Source organism: Scleropages formosus, chromosome 9 (genome assembly GCF_900964775.1).
Source record: "Scleropages formosus chromosome 9, fSclFor1.1, whole genome shotgun sequence".
Classification (NCBI taxonomy): Eukaryota; Metazoa; Chordata; class Actinopteri; order Osteoglossiformes; family Osteoglossidae; genus Scleropages; species Scleropages formosus.
The window spans coordinates 31,607,176-31,622,522 of record NC_041814.1 but is presented as its reverse complement, the minus strand read 5'-3'; the positions used below and the strand labels follow the sequence as shown (position 1 = coordinate 31,622,522).

The following is a 15,347-nucleotide window of genomic DNA, read 5'->3' as shown; positions in this document are numbered from 1 at the left end:
AAGAGGTACAGAGAGATGTGAAAAGGTCTTTCCCGGTGGTCGGCATCCCTCACTGTTTACTCCCGCGATTCCCCTTTGAGCCCCATGTGTTTATCTGACTCACACGGACTCCCTGCTTAGGTGTGAAAACTCGGCCCGGTCCAGGACGTCTTTGCTCCCGGGCCGCGACCTGGGAAGGTCAATATTTATCACAAGATAAGGGCCCTGCGCAAAAATGCTGCGGCCCACAGTCAGAACAGGAAGTGGATTTATGACCTTGGAGCATCAGCTGTCGCGTCAAAGAGGAAAGGACACATGTCACACCTTTCTTTGCAATATCAGAAAGAGTGTCACCGTGTGACAGTTTCCAACTGGTCTAAATGCCTGAAGCCGCTTTGAAGTGGATGATTTGAGAAAAGACTGAAATTTATATTTTCTCAATGTAGTTCATAAAATTAAAAAATAACAGCATTTTTGTTTTCACCCCAGCACAGACATCATCGCAGTTCTGTCTTATTTCTTGTACCTCACTGTGAGACATTCTGAGTGTTGCTGAGAAGAGCTTCAGCAGAGATGCACAATAGCCAGGGCGCCATCTAGTGGCAGCAAGACTCGCCTGCCATGACCCCTTTTCTTCGCGCAGCATCTGTGTGGGAGGGAGAGCATCCACACACACACACACACACACACACACACACACACACACACATATCCACTCGTACAGCTGTGTAAACCCGCCAACATGGACTTCAACACACACACGTTAATGTCAGCTTCCACACATGCGTTTGTATTATAGATAAAGAGGCACACACTTTGCACACTACAACTTATGCATACATACACGCTTTCCACTGTAAACTCACACACCCCTCACACACTTTGCTCGGCTCTGTGGTCAGGTGCTCAGGAAACCCCTTCCAAAGATAACTGCTTTCAACATGTGATTAAGGCACATGAGCTCCAGAAAGGAGACTCTACCCAGCCCTGGGAGCTGCTGACACCAGGAGTAACAGCGAAAGCGTTAGCCAACGCCCAAAAGGGGAGCCTCAGGGCTGTGTGTTGGGAGGGAGAGGCTGGGGTGAGACCACACCATCCCACGTGAGCCCATACTCGCCTGTTAGCACCAGCAGCTTGTGGACCAGGCTCTGTTCAGGCCTTGTGGATGGAGCTCAACCAGACCGTCTCTGCACTGGCTGGAGGTGTACAAGGTTTCTGCTGCTTCACGTTAGAAATGTCTCTGAGATGCTGTTCTGACTGTGGCTCACACGCTGCGGGTCACACTGACACACTTCCAGCAGACCATCGAGAACCTCCAGAAGAAGCACGTTGTGTACGGGACACAGAGCAGGAACGGTGAGAGTTGCTGTGTGGGACAGAGCAGCAGGATGTTCTCAAGAAGATGTAAGAATATGAGCTGGTGGTGGTGCTGGTGAGCAGACACAGCCTCTGTCACTCATGCTAGTTCATGAAGATAATGCTGGTCCAGCCTTCAACTGGACCGCTGTGAAGGTTCTGACCCGATCCAGCTGTGGTCAAGAGGAATTTCTGGAACCCTGGTTCTCTGGACCAGCGACGGCTCTGACTACACCAGTTGGCATTTTTCGCTGAAACTGCGTATTCCGTATATAACAAGAGGACTCATTAATCTAACCTGATGCTCATTACTGCATCAATTGTGTCAAGTTTCTTACTCCAACTGTCCTCCCTGAAGCTCTGGTTACTTGGACAACCAGTCAGAACCCGAAAGAGGTGAACCCCGATCTGCATCTTATGCCTGACTATTGATAAGCATCAGGTAATAACCCACTTAAAGTGTCCTGCCACCACCCCACCACTTTGATGAGGCAACACGTAGCTGATGCTTTTCTCCAAAGACACTTACAATCAGTTACCCATTTATACAGCTGGGTAAGTGTACTGCAGCAATTTCACAGTGAACACCACAGCCAGAGGCTGGAACAGAACCTGCAACCTTTGGGTCCAAAAGCAGTAGCACTTACCAGTGCACCAGTAGCTGTCCTATGCATTACCCTCACTGTTACCATAATGCTTCCACCAAGAGCTGTGATGAGCTGGACATCAGGCTGAGGCTCTACTGAATACAAGCTGGTGTTATTGTCCTGGAGGGGGGGGGTCCCAGCGGTAGCAACTGCAGTTCCAGCAGACCACCTCTGGAGATGGAGCGCAGAGCATGATCTCCACTAGAGAAGCACTCAAGGCCTGTGTTCTCCTCTTACTGTAATTACAATAGATGCCAAAGCCAGGCTCTTGTAGAAGGAGCAGAGCAGAGTCGGCCCACAGCAGTGAAAGTCTATCCTCACTGGGGAGTGGGGTGGTCTGGAGGCTCGGGGGGGGGGGGGGGGGGGGTTATGGTGTCTACTATTTGACTTCATACCCACTAAATACATTCAGGAACACCGAAACCATTACTCCACACCCTCACACGCTTATAGTACAGTTTCTTGAGGCCTGTGACATCACACTGCTGGGTTGTTTTAGCCTCAATAAACTTTTTAATCACAAAGAGAGACAGACATCGAAACGGTCAAACTCCTCCCCTCTGCGGCCTCTCTGAGGCCACCAGACCTGCCGAGTCAGCAGTTCTCCTGGGGGGTCCTTTCCGAGCAGAGGAGGGCTTGGATCTCACTTCTAACCACAGCTCTATGCTGAAAAAGTCTTTGTCTGGAATTAGGAAGAGCAAAATTATTCAGCCCTCAGAGACAGAACCTCCCGGTGGATGTGCAGCCATCCTTGTTCTTGGTGCTCGATGGAGAGATTGGAGCGAGGGAGAGCAGGAATGAGCCCGAGAGACGCAAAACGGGACTGGAACTGTGGGTGGTGGAGATGGCACGTAGCTCAAAGGTAAGGACACTGTCATCCACCCCCAGAAAACACACACACACGCACTTGCACTCGCACACACGTCCTGCCACTGGCCCTGTCCCACCGAGCCGAAGATTCTCATTGTGCTACAAAGTGGAACGCCTTTGTGGAACAGCAGCCGCTGGGGACATTAGCCGCACAATAGAAGCTCCCCTAATAGTTAACTTTGACAAGCAGAGCTATCGCCATGACAACAGTGCCTTTGTTACCACTTGCATGGCTTCTTCTTCTGTGTGCTTGCTACCCTGGGAGGGATCGTGCGTCAAACCGCTCGCGCAAACGGAAACGGTGGGGTGTCCAGTTTTACCCACAGTTACTCCCCGCAAGTCAGGGACAGGGAAACCAGCCTCAGGTGACCACCAGACACAGTGAGAAAGTCTCTCGGGGCAGAAACAGGTGACACTGTGGCTACGTGTATGAATAGATGTAAATAGGGAACAAGATGTCTTTGGTGCACGATGAACATGTAAATGAATGACGGATAAACCTTTATACAGCTACCCGTGTGATGTACACTGGTCCATATGGTAGAATGTGAGACAAATTAACCGTGCTTTAGAATCACACGTCGGCATCCAAGTGTCTCTTTTTGTTGATGTAATGATCTCTTTGTATTTTTCTGCGAGGAAATCAGAGCTAGAAGTTCTTAACTGAGTGAACATGTCAGTCCAAAGAGCCAAATGAAAAAGTGGGACCAAAAACGTCCCACAACACACCAAACCGAAACAAGCATCACTGATGACAGAGGTGTTGAAGTGAAGGTCAAAAGTCAAGCTCCCCTGGAGCTCCTACTCAGTGTTCTTCCTCCTCGGTCACTAAAGGCCATATAATAGGCCAGGCAGTGCTGAAGAACACCCACAATTCCTCCCGCAGGGCACCATTGCAGTGCCATGAGATCAGGGTACTGGGCTGGCCCACACCCATGGAGTCGGGGGAGTCAGGTGTGGCAAGACAAACGAAACCTCCAACGTCAGGCAATCTGAGGGTCTAAGCCTGGCTGCCCATATGAGTGTCGCGGGTCAGAGGTTGGGGTGGCAGCTGATCTGCGACGGGGACTTGAAAGAGTCTTGGCTCCGGTGGCATTTTGTTGTGAACGGAGCCCAGCAAGGATGTGTACGAGTTCACTTAGTTGCTATGGAAACACAGGACTTGAGGGGACACAGAAAACATTCCCTGGACACATGATGGCACAGTGGACTCATGGTGCATCCTGTACGTGGTTCTGTCTCTGACGGTTGCATGTGTCACGCTTACTGTTCACGTTATGCTTTTTTTAGTATTTACATTTAGATTTATGAATTTAGCAGGTGGTTCTCCCCAAAGAGACATGCGGCTCAGAGTAAACAAATATATTAACCTCAAATAAAGAGCTTTAAGCACACACAGGACTATGGGCACACACCTTGTGTGTGTGACACCGCCATGTCATCCCTCCAGTAGCTCCTATAGAAGTGACATTCAGGAGCAAACAGATAATCATAGCAGATGGTGTTGGACTCATTGATGGAGCTGTCAGGAGATCAGGGGAGAAGTGGCTTTTAAAGAGATGGGTTCAAGACCTTTCTTCAGTGTGGGAGGGATTCAGCAGCTCTGAGGAAAAGACGGAGTTCATTCTGTAGGGGGCAGAATCTGAAAGTGTTTTGATTTTGAACTGATTTCGGACCCCTCGCTTGTGGAGGATTCATTTTCTTGCATGAATGGAAACAAAAGACCAAATATGAGTGCAATTTTTTACTTAAATATAACAGCATAATTACAGATGTGCTCAGCATATATACTTATGTATATAATGGTTACATTTTACAAGGATTTAAAAATACAGTTTTAACAAAACTATAAATTATACAAAGGACTGCAAAACACTGTCTCAGAGCTCTACGTTCGTGAAGAATCTGTGGAAAGAAAAAATAAAAACTGGTTGACTCTCAGCTGAAGAATATCGGACGTTAAAACAATGTTGCATAAAGTTTGCCTTGGGGAGGCCACTCAGCCCTGTGTGTTATTTGCGCGGCGCTCGTCCACGCTCAGAGGCGAAGATCACAGGGCCCGCACTTTACATGACCACTTTATCATTTCTAAAATTAGCCCCATATTGTGGAGCTTCTCCCTCGGAGAGGGACTAAAAGCCGCAACTGGAACCAGATGAGGAACACAGGACTGGAGAGTGAGCATTTTAGGTTCTGTTTGTGTCTGACTTCACTCCCTTATATAATAAGCATAAAGTGGGTCCCTGGGAGACCTCTGTAAACTCAACGAAAACCCAGAAGAGGCTGCGGACGAAAACGTGAATGAAGTCCACCGCTTCAGTCTCTCTCACACGTTTGTTGCTCTTTCATGCCGGAATGCAGCGGTTCATCAGGCCTCGAAGAGCAGGCCATGAAGGGAGATGGAAGATGCTAAGAAGAGTCTCACTTACCTTTCGTGTTCCGGGTGGGACAGGCAGAGTGGCCAGCGCAGGGGCAGGAGGTTTGTTGCTGACCTTTGACCTATGATGGAGAAGCGACTATGGTTACTGGTAGGTTGAGCCAACAACAACGGTTAATTACATTAAAAATTATATTACATGAGTCAATGTGGGTCCAAGAACATGATCGACACGATTACTGCAAACTTAAGGGGTACACAATGGAAATGGGCAGAAATGCAGGACGAGATGGTCTGAAAGACTCACGGTAAACACGTTGAAGCTGTTTACACTGTGGTTTACCAAGTGTACTGAAGGTAATCAGCAGCAGAACGAAGAAAGGAAAAACACCAACACACAACACAACAGTCTACACTGAGCCAACTTGGGGTCTCATGAGAAGCTCTTTTCTTCCAAGACCATTCAAAATGAAACCACAGGTTGATGACCTTCCTGACACTGTGGCCTCCTCACTCAGCATTACAGATACAGTCTATGGCATCTGGAGATCAGAACAGATGGACCAGGCTGTAGGAAGGCAAAGCTGGAGTGTACAGCACTGATGGTGGTCCTTAAGATCAGTCAACGAGGGCTGATTCCAACCACCTCAAAAACGAGAGCACATGCCACTAGTGGTGGTCCTTGAGCTCAAATAACAGGAGATGAGGTTACCATCCTGACAAAGCACAAATCAATATCTAATGAGTCTTCTTGACAAAAGGGTTGCCTAACCCTAATCCCAAGATGCCCAAACCACTCCATCCCCCATGTGTGCTCAGCGTAAGGACAAGAGTGCAGGAAGGAAAGACAGAGTGCACAGCACTGGTGGGGGTCCTTGAGATCATTCAATGTGAGAGGATTCCAGCAACCTCAAAAATGAGAGTATATGCCATTGGTGGTGGTCCTTGAGCTCAGCTGAAGAGAGACAAGGTCAGCAGGCTGACAAAAAAAAAAAAAATCAAGATCCACTAAATCTTCTCCACAAAATGGTGGCAATCTTAAAAAAAACTGTCGCTCGTGCACTCGAAGAAAAATCCACAAACCGCAATTCACAAAAACAAGGAGAAAGTGTACGCCACCGGTGGTGGTCCAGTTGAGAGCTCATTCCAGCTACCTCAGAAAAGACACGAGCAGAGCACATTCCATTGATGGTGGTTCTTCAGCTCAACCAATGAGAGATGAGGTCACTGTCCTGACCAAGCGAAAATTAATATCCATTGAGTCTTCTTGAGAAAACCGCCACAATCCCAACTCACCCAAACACACCCTGCTGGGACAGACTGTGATGTCATCACAGCTGGTGACCTCACATTAAAAGGCCTGGCTGATGTCATAGCAGGTGTTGGTCTTCTACAAAATTAAAGTCAGGGAAGAAAAGTTGGCTGTTGGGTAAGCAGGGGGGGAAAACAATGGAAGAGAAGGACAGTAATAACTTAATGATCCAGGAAGGACCCCACTCTTCTACTGCTGTGAGCAAGATGAGCCTAAATGGTGCAGTAGAAGCATCCGTAAACCAGCTGAGATGGAAATGACGAGTGACGCACCGCAACTCCGAAAGAGACGCAGCACAGGTGACTGTTGATGATTTTTTCCTTCTGAGTGGAGAGAAAAAGGAGGTTGTGGAGAATGAAAGGAGTGGAGATGAAGCTCACCTGTGAGCACAGTTTCTGCATCTGTGCATGGAGTTTGGCCACCTTCTTCTTGATCTCCAGGTTCTCAGTCTTCAGGCGCTCCCTGTCCTGTCTCTCCAGATTGAAGTCTGTCTTGTATATATTGGCCTGGGGGAAGACAGGTTTGGTGAAGGAGGCTCTGAATTCCAAGACACTTGATACCTTGACACTTTACATGGGCTACGTGAGAAGGGGGGCAGGTGGAAAGAGGTGGTGGAAGTTCTCAACACCTGATTCATTGCTCCATTCACAGGTGAAAGGGGTCTAACCGAGTCTTTCCCTGTTTACTGATGAGTCTCCCCCCGTACTGTGTTTATTCTCCAACTTTCACCTCAACTGTGTCAACTGACCGAGTCTCAGAGCGTCTGTCTTTGCGGTCGAGCTCCTACAGCCTCATACGTTGTGCGTCTGTACCTGATGCCTGAGGACCTCCAGCTCCGTCTTGGTCTCCTCTGCCTCCGCCTGGCTCTCTTGCAAAGCCTGTGTGATGGAGAGTGGAGGAAGCAGGGTTATGGGAAATGAAGGAAACATCATGATCTGGCCCCAAACTCGCTGTTGAGTGTGCGCCCCACCCAGCTGAGTCCACAGAACGTCTCGGAGAGCGTATACACATACACACGTGTACGCACAGGATCCCCGACACATAGACACACGTGCACCATCTGAAAAACCTCTGAGTGACCTGCAGGCGCAGCCTTGGAGGGGAGATTGAGGGCTGGCTGGGCCCCTTACTGGGTGGTCCCTGTTGCGGAGGTATTGCAGCGCCGCTTCGCAGGAACCCCCTCACCCCGCACCTCCCACCCGAGCACTAACCAAGACCCCCGAACCTGCGCCAAGGCCTGTGGGTCGACCCAAAGCAATGTTCTGCATGCAGTTCACCATGGTAACCCGGATTTACCCAGAGCTCAGGTAAAACCAGAGAGGTGATGTCAGGAGATAATATCACATTTACAACTTAGTTCAACCACCAAAGTCAAGGTCAAAGTTCAATTCTACGATGAGCCATTTTCAACGCTACGGTAACATCAGAGCGCGATGAACCATGTCTGGAGGTATAAAACAGGAATGAAAGGAAAGGAAAACGTGGAAAAACTGACATTCAGATGCTAAGAAATGAAATTCGACCGGCAAACGTCTCGGCTTACTTTCCTCTCCGTCTTTTACCCAGAATCCCCGGAGCTGCGGCGGGTAGAGCCAGCGAACGGCTGCCAAGGCTGGAGACCCTGGTTCAGGTTATGGTGGGACTGGGGCAGCGCTCGGTTCCATTTTCAATTCTTTCCCTCTCTTTCTCTCACATACACACACACACGCGCACACACACACACACACATGCGCACACACACACACGCACACACACACACAGGATTGCTGCCTGATTGCAGCTCTTGCCTCCAGTTCCAACAGCTCAGCCTTGGCAAGGACCCCCCCCCCGACACCTTCAGCCCCACCCCCAGTTTCCGTTCCACTGTCTATAAAACTTCAGTTCAAGTAGACAGCGATGCCGTTATCACACCCGTTCGACACACACAAACACACACACTCATACAAGCTTCCCCATTAGGCCCCACCATCGATGTGCGAGGAATCGAACCCTTGACACATTTTTCTTAGCGTTCTGGATCAGAATGACGAGTTGAAGCAGCTCGGCTCCGGACCAGCTTCACTTTGCGAGTCGGTGAAAGGCGACGCGTCGGGGACGTAAACTGATGCTGTCTCGCAGCACAATGTACTGCGTCCGTACTGAGTACCGCAGTGCGGTGTGCTCTTATTGTAATAACTCATCTGATGATTTTGTGCAACGTATCATACACTGTTAGGCTGGTACGTTACCCATATAAACAGCAGGGTAATTTTTACCATACCAATTCAGGATAAGTACCTTGGGCAAGGGCACTACAGGAGGAGGTATTCAAACCTGGATCCTCTGAGTGCAGGAGAGCAGCTCTGAGCCCTGCTGGCCCCATGTAGCAGTTTTGAAACGTCACACAAGACAGCATTTATTCAGTGCTCCTGTAAAATGCCACGGTAAAAAGCGCGGAACGTGGTTTTGCGTTGGGAAAAACCTTGAGCGGAAGCAGTCATTTCGAGGTTTCGCGTTAGCAAAAAAGTCGCGACTCCAAACCAACTGGGCCGCTGTTTGTCTCGCAATTGCAAACCTCTCAAACCTGCGATTTCACTATGATTTTCAGCATCTTTACAGCGTCATCTCTGACTTGGAAGCTGCAGAGCGACACAAGTCCCGCCCAACTTGCCATCGGCGCCCTCTTTTGGAGAGGAGCGATAATGTGCCGACGAAAATTCGGCCTCGGTGGCTGAGGTCCAGGAAGCGAGACGAGGAAACAGTCGCACTTTCGTAGCCGGACACTCCGTGTTAAGTTTGATAGCTGGAAAGGGAGAGATGCTGTCGAGCCCCAGCATCACACATAGGCTTATTAGAGTAAAGGGCACCTGCTGCTCTTCATCCCTCATAAACACAAACTCATTAGCATGCTGCGCTGACACACACGTGCGGGAATCGTCACACACACACGCACAGGCACACGCCGCTCCCCACGCGCTTCCCCCGACCGCCACGCTTCCGTCACCTTGTTGAGGCGCCGTATCTCGCAGCCCTGCTGTCTCCCCCTGGTGGTCAGACTGTCGTACTGCAGCTTGAGCTGCCGCATATGCCTCTCCAGTTCCAGTAAATCTGCGTTCATCGTCGAGTTTCGCTTCTGCAACCAGAAAAGAAAATGACCGGTTGGGTTTTTGCGAAGAAGCTGACTGATTCCAGTAAGCTGGGCCTCGGAAACCCAGATAAGAACGCAGTATTGATGATGATAATAATGGAACATCAGCGTTCGGGCACTTGGGGTGTCGCCAAAGCCACTGTGTGTGTGTGTGTGTGTCGTGTGGCTTTTGCATTAACTAATCAGTCAGGGCTCTGTTCTTCCTCAAAAGCTTTACACTCACTACAAACTGTTCACAAACTTTCCCAAATTCTTTTTCCGACACCTTTTACCAATGTGTCATGACAATGTGAGATGATGAATTTTACCCATTAATAAGGATTAACCCATTTAGACAGTAGGATATTCTTACTGCAGGAGTTCAGGGTAAACACAGCGATTGAGGGTACTGCTGCAGAGTGGGGATTCAACACCCCCACAGCACGGTGAGAACCCTAACTGCGAGAGGGGAATGAGAAGACATGCTACCTCTGTGCTCTCGATGGTCTCTTTCGCCCGAAGCATCTTCTCGTCAAAGTCCCTCTGCTTGCGTTCCAGCTCCTCGTCCGCTTCGGTGGCGCGGCGATCGCACGCTAACAGTCTGTCCAACAGCTGCTGGATCTGGTCCGCACATACAGAACCGAGAGCATGAGGAAAGCTTGTTCAGTACAGCTCCTATTTCCAGTGGTGCCATGTTCATGCCGTTATGAGTGTTGGGCATCAGTGGCGGACACAGCAGCCTTGAGGTGCGCTGACAGCAGTGCTCGTCTTTCAGCACCAACCTTTGCCTCATAGTGCTGCTTCATGCGTCTGTACTGCTTATCCCAGGTTCTGTTGATTTCCAAAAGCTGTGGAGGAGAAACACGATCAATGAAGACAAGTCGCATTTACAGAATTCCAGTTCCATCAAGTTCTGGAGACGAAGCAGCTTGGTCCTCATGCGGTTTTTACAGTGTGGCTTTCTGCCTATTGCAGACCCGTTAGAACTTAGCCCTACTGTCCACTGGCGAAGAGGATACCTCCTGTCTCTGTCTTTCCAGGGTGGCGACCTGTGGGTGGGATATCTCCTGCAGAAGGGTGCTGGGGACGACGTCTCTTCCAACAGGTTGCTGTGGAGAACACAGCTTTGCCTTAGTTTCGGCTTCGCCCATGAGTCTTATCGACCTTCGTTTATAAGACACATTTGTCCAAAGCGTCCTCAGTGCTTACAACAACTTACTCATTTATACAGTGGCATAATTTTTCCTGCATCAGATGAGGGTTAGTGCACTCATCAAGGGCACTGCAGCAAGAGAGAAGGATTTGAACCCAGGCCCTTCAAGGGGAAGCCAGTGACTCGATCCCCTCTGACACCTGCTGCATTGAAACTCCATTCTTACTCAGGAGAGACACAAGAAAAGCTCTGCCAGCTCAAAAAGGGGCTCCTGGCACTGAGATAATGCTGCACCGTATGATTGGAGCGCCGAAGATGATGGTCAGAGAGCCACACGCGATTTGCATGGAGACTAAACTCCTGGGTCCTTCTTTGGTGGCAAACATCAGTGTCTACGCTGATAAATGTGTGTGTGTGTGTTGCAAAAAACTGTCACATTACTGACTGCTTTGGAAGCACCTGACCCTAAAGATATGTTTGAACATAACCCCAAGTCCACATCTCAGCCCAACCCTAACAAAGCATCACCCTTTGGTTGAGGTCATTCACAGCTTTTCTCCATCATAAATGCCATTGTAGTTTCTACCCTCGATTACCATGAAGTCATGACATCTTCCACACCAGGTATCTGAGCATGTGACATTAAAGGTCAGTGGTTCTAGTGATCTTCACCCGTTCTAGTCTGGCTGTAGGACACAAATGGCTGAGACTCTAGGCGAATGAGCTCAATAGACCAGGAATTCCGACAAGTGTGGAACTTGGGATCATCACCAGGAAGGAAGTTGCTATGAAGGAGTAACACAACATTACGTGAACGTCTATGCGCCACAATTGCTATGTAAAACAGAAATTATTAGAGGGGCAATAATACCCCGAACACCCAGGTGTTTGGAATGCAACCCGAAGGCCGACAGCAAGTCAGTGAATCGCGCTCAAGTGACTGCAGAGCTTCTCTACCTGCTTTTACCTGGTGCTCCTAGTTGTCTAACAGTGTGAGCTTTGCACCCTAGGCAGTTTACACTGATTTAGCCACTTATACAGCTGGGAAATTTTTACCATACCAGTTCACAATAAGCACTTTGATCAAGGGTACCATAGCAAGGGGTGGGATTTGAACCGGGGTCCTTCAAGTGGAAGGGGGCAGCACCAACCTCCACACCCCCTGCTGCCCCTTAATACTTTACATTACATTTGGTTTGTTTCCAGCAACTCAGAAGAGTCCCCACCCCACCCCACCCCACCCCACCCCGTGGACGCTCTCTTCTCACCTGGGTGTTGTCGTTGTCCGACTCCTTGGGCGAAGCCTCTTCTGCCCTGGGGGGCCCCTTCCTCCAGTCCGCGGTGGTGGCGGGGGTGGCGGCAGCGGCGGTACTCTTCATGACGAGACAGAGATACACGGTGTATGTGAGTGTGTGAGACACTTGTAAAGAAACTCACACTGTCCCCGCAGTGTGAAACACCCCCCGTACTTATAGGGCCTCCCTACTACAACACGGGCCTGTCCCACATGTCACAAGCGCCGTTCTTCTGGAACGTGCCGTCCTCTGGAAATCACATGTGACAACGAATGCGAGAGAGGGAAGTGGCGCCTGGGAATGAACGGCGCCGAAATTCACACGGCCCGTCCGGCATGCGCTCGGCCAAGAAGGTGCTGAGTCAGAGGCGTCCGCGTGCGGCCTGCAGCGCTTCCTGCCCGGAAAGGAAATGCCATGCAGGTACGCAGAGATCTGGGAAGCTGATAAGAGTGACTCGGAGAACTTCCACGGCTCTCTGCTCTTCGTGGTTAGGGCGCATTTGCCGGCGAACCGATTTCCTGATTCGCCGTGATTGCGCAACACACACAGCATCCGTCAACATGAGTGTTGAACTTTAACTAAAAACCTTGTCTTATGACAGAGGAAATTCATAAAACAGGGTTTTCCCTCTCAAATAAAACTTTAATGTGCTTAATGTCCACAAAGACGGTGAGTTTGGACAGAATGGAGTGGAACAGAATGGACTTTTCGCAACACTATTTACCAGCAAAGCTACAGGACTACACACTCTACACATCATACACGCTTTGCAGACCCTACACACTCTACACACTCTTCTGGTTCATTCCAGTCCAATCCGACAACACAATGAAAAGGTTATATGACAATAAAAAGGGTGGAGCTGATAGTTGCTCAGAAGGAATATGACATGTGTCGAGTTTGGGGTTAGAGATGGTGGTAGGAATAATGGTTAGTGGTGGTGGTTAGGGGTTAGGTTTAGTGGTTAGGGTTACGGATTAGTCGTTAGGCTGAGGGATACTCATTAGGGTTAGAGTAAGGGTTAGGGAAAGTGGTTAGGGTTAGGGATTCAGGTTAATAACATTAGGGGTTAGTTTGGATTAAGGGTTAGAGTCAGTCCTCAGGAACTGAGATTGTAGCGAGGATTGGGGTTCAGGGGTTACAGACAGGGTTAGGGGTGTGGTTTAGTCGTAAAGGCAGCATGGACAGGGTTATGGTTGTATGACAGAGGTTAGGGCTTTGACTTCCAGGAACTTGTCTCCCTGACACTGACTGGACTAATTTGATGGAAGTGCCAATGGTTCTCTCACCTTAGGGTCAGAGTTAGGATTAAGTCCGAACATCCTCTCGGGTGGACACGGCTCGCTGGGGGACTTCTGTCTGGGTTCTACACAGAAGATCACATCCCTGTCCAGTTCGACACTGTAAAGCCTGGACAAGCATCCAAAGGATAAATAAAAATCAATATATAACCCTGAACTGTACATTGGGAAATAACCTTTTTCAAAACGGAAATATGTTCATGCTGTTTCACGTTGAGTTCCTCGTGATTCAGTGAAGATCGGGGAGCAGAACCGCAAACACACAGAGCGTGCAGCGATATGAAAAGCTAAAAACCCAGAAGTTTTGCCCAGATTCCCACACTCATTTTAATGTGGGAAACTTCCCACAGGAAGTGCAGACATGGTGTTCCACACTTCTCTCTCTCTCTCTCTCTCTCTCTCTCTCTCTCCTGCTCACATCCCTCAATGAGACGGCACGGCGATGCTCGGGGTTCAACTCACCGTTCCGAGTCCATCAGACTGAGCATGTTGCACCACTGCCACCTGGCCGGACGCCACGCTCTGTCTCTCGGGCAGTTATGTCAAAGCTGTGGGCAGCAAAGGAAGGCCTCAGCGCTCGTGCATATGTCACATGGCATCCACAGGATGGCAAGCGTGTGCTCTGACATGCGACGCTCACTCCGCCGTCGCTAGAACCACAGGAGCGTGTCGGGAAACCACGGTGACTGAACACGAGAGGGGCTGCCGACTGCCGTCGCTCGAGTCGACAGCGAAAGGGCAGGACGGACTGAGGGATGGAGGGACGAGCGAGCGCAGAGTTCGTCGCATGGCGAGCCTCTGCCCTGGGGGGGGAAAGGGGGGGAAGCACGCGCCTCCACAGCAGCATCACGGAAAGGATGAGGATGAGGGGGGCCCCGTGGCGGTGGGTCCGCGGAAGTACCACAGCTCTCCCTAGACGCGGAGCGCGAGAGGAAACGGTGAGTCACGCTTTCTTGCTGCTGGAGAGGTCCCCCTTGAGGCGGGAGGTGAGCAGAGCACCCACGCGCTGCTCCCCTTCAGAAATACCCGAGGCGTCTCCAGCGGTCGACCTCTCGAGAAACGCCTCAGCTCTGACTCCCTGTCCCCCTTTCTAGAAACATTTTGACATTCGGGTCGCTGAGGAGAACAGCTGTCGCTTATGGGAAACGCCCACCAGGCACGAAGGGACCTTCGACCTATGAGTGTCGGACCGGGCCAGTGAAGGAGGTCGGACTAAAGAAACTAGTCCATGTGTGTCATACGGGAACACACTGTCATCGCTCTGCCCTTTCCTCCGCTGTCTTGCACGTGGGGAAAGCAAGACGGCTGCTGCGACATGGGTCAGGGGTAGGGTGAGGGTTGGATGCACCAGTAGGGTTAGGGTTAGGGTTAGATACACCAGTAGGCAAACAGTCTCCAAAATGACAATAGCACCGAATTTAAGGTTGATCTCGATGAAGATTGCATGTCTCGAGCCGATATAACTGCATTAGCTATGGTCCTAAGAGTTGCCATTTACTGTCTGCTGGGGGTTCGGTTCAGTGACACTAAAGCGCTTGCTGTGAAAAGCCACAAAAGACCTGCAGCGGTTCGCCTGGTCTGTGTGTCCCATCACTGCTCCAGACACGCCACATCTGCTAAGCAACGTGAGATCACGTAAGGTGAAGAACTGCGTTCTGCCGTGTCAGCTGCACATTCCTCACCATGTCCATACGCAGTCGTCCAGTGAATTCTGGAGCGGATTTATAAAGACCGGGGTGAAATCAGGGGCCTTCCATGTTGACACCGGTCACAAGATCTAAACGTGACCGACTTTTTAAGGGTATTTGTAGGTCGCACCGTGGAAGGGGTGGGTATCTCCTTTAAAAAGATCAGATAACTGACTGGACACAGTTCAGGATGTGAGGGACCCTAAGGGTTCCAAGAATCACCATAGATGTTCTGAAGTCACAGGACAGCTCTAGTCCTCACC

The 15,347-nt window shown here is 50.0% G+C and overlaps 1 protein-coding gene across 2 annotated transcripts; it reads right to left on the bottom strand.

Moving 5' to 3' along the window:
• Positions 1–4,634: 4,634 nt before the first annotated feature.
• Positions 4,635–13,959, bottom strand: LOC108922767 (TNFAIP3-interacting protein 1-like). Of its 2 annotated transcripts, XM_018733093.1 has the most exons (11): positions 13,859–13,959; positions 13,385–13,505; positions 12,069–12,173; positions 10,667–10,756; positions 10,430–10,495; positions 10,137–10,268; positions 9,525–9,653; positions 7,354–7,419; positions 6,922–7,047; positions 5,282–5,351; positions 4,635–4,757 (listed from the first exon to the last, which is right to left on the bottom strand). In XM_018733093.1, exons 1-11 carry the CDS (start codon positions 13,882–13,884, stop codon positions 4,741–4,743), a joined length of 948 nt encoding a protein of 315 aa, XP_018588609.1. In that variant the 5' UTR covers positions 13,885–13,959; the 3' UTR covers positions 4,635–4,740. The 2 variants fall into 2 exon arrangements, with proteins under 2 accessions (XP_018588609.1, XP_018588610.1); XM_018733094.1 differs by lacking the exon at positions 10,667–10,756.
• Between the last annotated feature and the right edge of the window lie 1,388 nt (positions 13,960–15,347).

Coding starts and splice junctions, on each gene's coding strand:
- LOC108922767 (XM_018733093.1), bottom strand. CDS start 13,884: ATGCTCAGTCTGATGGACTCGGAACG. Junction 7,420..9,524: donor AGATACGGCGCCTCAACAAG/GTGACGGAAGCG, acceptor TCCATCACACAG/GCTTTGCAAGAGAGCCAGGC. Junction 5,352..6,921: donor TGCAGAAACTGTGCTCACAG/GTGAGCTTCATC, acceptor TCTCCATCATAG/GTCAAAGGTCAGCAACAAAC.